This window comes from Gavialis gangeticus, unplaced genomic scaffold (genome assembly GCF_001723915.1).
Source record: "Gavialis gangeticus isolate Ggan-Ray unplaced genomic scaffold, GavGan_comp1, whole genome shotgun sequence".
Classification (NCBI taxonomy): Eukaryota; Metazoa; Chordata; order Crocodylia; family Gavialidae; genus Gavialis; species Gavialis gangeticus.
In genome coordinates, this window is record NW_017729003.1 from 14175988 (window position 1) to 14179806 (window position 3819).

The 3819-nt window shown below is 38.6% G+C and overlaps 1 protein-coding gene across 1 annotated transcript in view; it reads right to left on the minus strand.

Annotated features, from left to right (window-relative positions):
- Positions 1 to 3819, minus strand: part of KIF1BP (KIF1 binding protein) — a 24534-nt gene that overhangs the window by 3197 nt on the left and 17518 nt on the right. The window contains exons 3-5 of the mRNA XM_019507849.1: positions 3115 to 3194; positions 2831 to 3014; positions 1568 to 1652 (exon numbers count right to left, since the gene is read on the minus strand). Coding sequence (XP_019363394.1) covers positions 1568 to 1652; positions 2831 to 3014; positions 3115 to 3194 — 349 coding nt within the window. The remainder of the gene's footprint in view (positions 1 to 1567; positions 1653 to 2830; positions 3015 to 3114; positions 3195 to 3819) is intronic.

Sequence of the window (3819 nt, forward strand, 5' to 3'; positions counted from 1 at the left end):
CAAACCCTTCAACCCAAACATTGCTCTTGGCTTGCAGTTGAGTAGAAATTTAACAGACACCAAAAATATCTTGTAATCTTTATTCAAAGATGTCTTCATAGACCCCTCCTCAGATTGACAAATCCCAGGTTTGTGATAGTCTCAGGTTTCCCTACCTGATATCCTGGACTTCAGGGTTCATGTACAAGGTAGGTTTTTCCCTCTTTTTTCAGGCTTCAAAAAAATTGCCATTAGAAGTCTATACCCCAAATACTCAATTGACTGAATTTGGGCAGCTTGAATGAGTCTCCTTAGGTTGTACTGTGTCCTGACTAGCACTGCCAACTGGATTTCAAGGGATTACCTTCCAATTAGTACAAGCCCTTTACAATTAGCCAGTAGTCTCACTGCTCTAGTACCATGGCGGAGGATCCCCACAGTGCAGTACCACTGGACCAGCTCCAAAACACACTCATGTTCATACTCACCCAGAGTCTATTACCTTTCAAAAAAGGAAAAGGGGGAAATCTTGCTCTGAATTCTTACATGCCAAAGTTTGGAATAATACAGATGTAACAGAATACCTCCAACTTTGACACTGCTTCATCCAGGTTAATGATGGAGCAGCTTTGCTACAGTTGTGTCACTCCCAGTTTATGCATACTTAACTATTAGAATGTAATGGCTGCTATGTGTTCCCAATCACCAGTGCCCTCTCTGAAAGGGCCCCAAAACCTATGTTTGTCCATACCATCCTCCACCACTGAAATGCTACCGATTTGAAGCTATCAGTTGTTTGAAACCTGTAATACAGTTTATGATGCAGTTGTTCACGGCCCCACATTTACTATTTCACAGGAAGTAATGGAGAGAAGTGACAGTCAGGTGATCCTGACCCTCAGATCTGAAAGGATCTCCAGAAAAGTATTTTCTATTCCTCTGTATGTTGCCTTAATACACTGACATCAACAAAAGTCAAGGATGGCCCCTAGTGAGACTGCATTGGCATCAAGTGACAAAACACGCAGGATTTTACATGCATGTGCTTTCCCAAGAACAGTACTGCTATAGTCATCATTTTTTATTTTATTTATTTTCAGGAAGTGTCTACTGACACATTCACTTACTCATCTTTACTATTTCATTTTAAGAGCAGCCTAATTTGACTGTACGTTCTGAAATAAGTGGGTAAAACAGGACACTCACTCTGTAAGGAGTATGAAGGAATTTTCTTCTCTTAAAAGAAAGTAGGTAGAAGTGCTTATATTTTGAGAATTGTCCCTATCCACTGTGCTCATCTAATCTCAATTTTTAGCCTATAATTTTTTTTGATAAACACTAGACTTCAACATGATTCTTTCTGGTAAAGGTCCTGAAACAGCTGCAGTGTTTGTGTGTAGCAGATAACTATTAAGTCAGCAATTTAAACTGTAGAGAAAAGGTTTAGAAAATTAGTTGGACTAAAGGGACCTGGAACTATTACTAGACCTCCCAGCTGGCCAACATATGAATATTTAACATTTATACTAATCATGTTTAATTCACAGCTACCTTACTGAAACTAGCCAGCACTGAAATAAAAACTTACTGTCCTCTGCAGATGGAGCCTGCCCAGCTTGGCTAAAGATGACGCTGGCAGCTGCTAAACAATGTCGAGACTCCATAAAGCATTGCTGTAGGGAAACAAAAGCAGTTGTGTTCACCAGTTGTCCTAAACAGTAAAGAGATGCTGTTTTAAGCTTTGCTAAACCCTCATATTGTATAGCTGAAACATGTGAAGATGGGGGAAGCTGCAACATTGAGAAATCCAGGACACTCAAAGAAAAAGGTCTAAAATGATTTTTATGCTTAAATATGGAACACCACCTTCCTACCATAACACAACTACTATCCAACACTACCCACAGTGGCAGCCCTTGCCTTTGATATCAGGCACAAACAGTAGACTTTTTCCGTGTTACTCTGATCTGTTATTGTCATTTCCTGTGCCTTGCGATAAAGACAGTCATGAGGTATAGTATAGCACTGAGCTCAAAAAGCAAACATTGAATCATATCCCAGTTCCTTTGCTTGCATTCACTAGCCTCTTTCTTCATGGTTAGGCCCATTGATTGACCTGCTCAGAAGCACAGAGAGCAAATTGTTGCTGAAATTCTATCCATAAGCGATTTGATTACCGTATCCAGGTATTGCAGAAGTCTCCACAATGCCTATTGAATTATTCAGTGTATTATAACTTGAGTTATCTGGAGTAGAAAGTGTCCTAAACAAACAAAAATAAAATACTTCACAAAGCATCAAGTTACACTGAGGTAATGCAAACACTTGGGAAGCAAAGACTGTAGCGATTATGGACTCAGTTCTAAAAGTCACAAAGCCTTAAACAGATGTTATCCACTTGCTGGAATATCAAAGGATAATAATTTAAAGGGTGCAATCTTATAACTTGAACATGGTCTTTGGTTCTTATTTACTTTTATAATAAAAATATTAGAATTGTAGTTGCCTTAAAATGAACTGATCGCAGTTACTTTCCTTTAGTTTCACTTTTAAAAACCTCATTTACAAGACCATATCCAACACCATCCTGGTTTATTTCCCCTCTGGCCCTTTATTTTTAAGTCTATCCACAGTTCATTTTCACTCCTGGTGGCATATGCAATCAACACATTCTTTTAACAATCCAAAAAATATTCGACACCGGAGGATAATTTGTGGGCTTAAAGGAAGACATTTTAAAATATAATACTTTACATGTCTCAGTGAGCTGCTCAAATACTCACTGACTTTGTAGTTACATTTGTGATAGCAACTTAATAAATCAAGCATAAGAGAGCATTTAAATTATTACCTTAGTGAGATAATATTGTGACAGGGTAGCAGCATTAAGAGCCCATTCTACTGGGTAGTAGCCACTGTACTCAAGCTGTCGTTTAAGGGTGGTATGGCAATATTGGGCAGCCTTCTCAACCATTTCCAGATGTTGGTAGACTTGGGCCAGATAATAGAGCGTATGGGTATAGGCCTTTTCAAATCTGGAAAAAACAATATGGGTCTCTCTTTAGGGTTTCCTTCTTTCTTTTTTAAACAGCTATCACTCACACAATTAAAATGCATACCATAGCTGGTACCCACCTTTTTGATCTCTCTTGATCTGTCAGTTTTTCTTTTTCTTCCATGAAGTGTTCACTGGGATCAAGGGGAGGATTCCCATTCTGCAACAAAACAAACACAGCACATACAGCTTATTTGGTGACACTGTGCTCCCCCTGCTGGCTGCAGTGTCAAGCATGCTCAGTGCAACACAGGAGGGGGCCTGACTGCACATATGCTGTTCTCCCAAATCCAGCAAGCCTTAAAATACTATTTTTTCCAGAAAAATCTCCGAATAATACATACTGAACACTATCCCCTAAAATCAATGAGATGTTATGTAAAAGATCACAAATACTATATCTCATTTTTTACTATTATAAAACACACATACAACACTAGTGCATATCATATTTACTCAATTTAAAGATGATGTCCCTCCCTCCCAATTAGCATGGGAGAAGAAGCTCCTTGTCTTATCATCATATGCAAGGAAATCTCACTAAATGCATTATTTATCATTTAACTGCTGTCCAAAGCAGCATTTGCTTAGTGATGGCAATGGAGGACTGCTTTTAAATCTTTTCCCCTAGCTTTAAAGTTGGGGAGAAGCAGAGAGCTATCCATTTTCTCTGCTGTAGCAGTGGGAAGGGGACAAAGTCAAGGCAAACTTCCAATAAATTAGATTCTATACCTGGAAAATGGTCACAAGTTTATTAATTTTCCATACAGAGAATCTAATTGTTG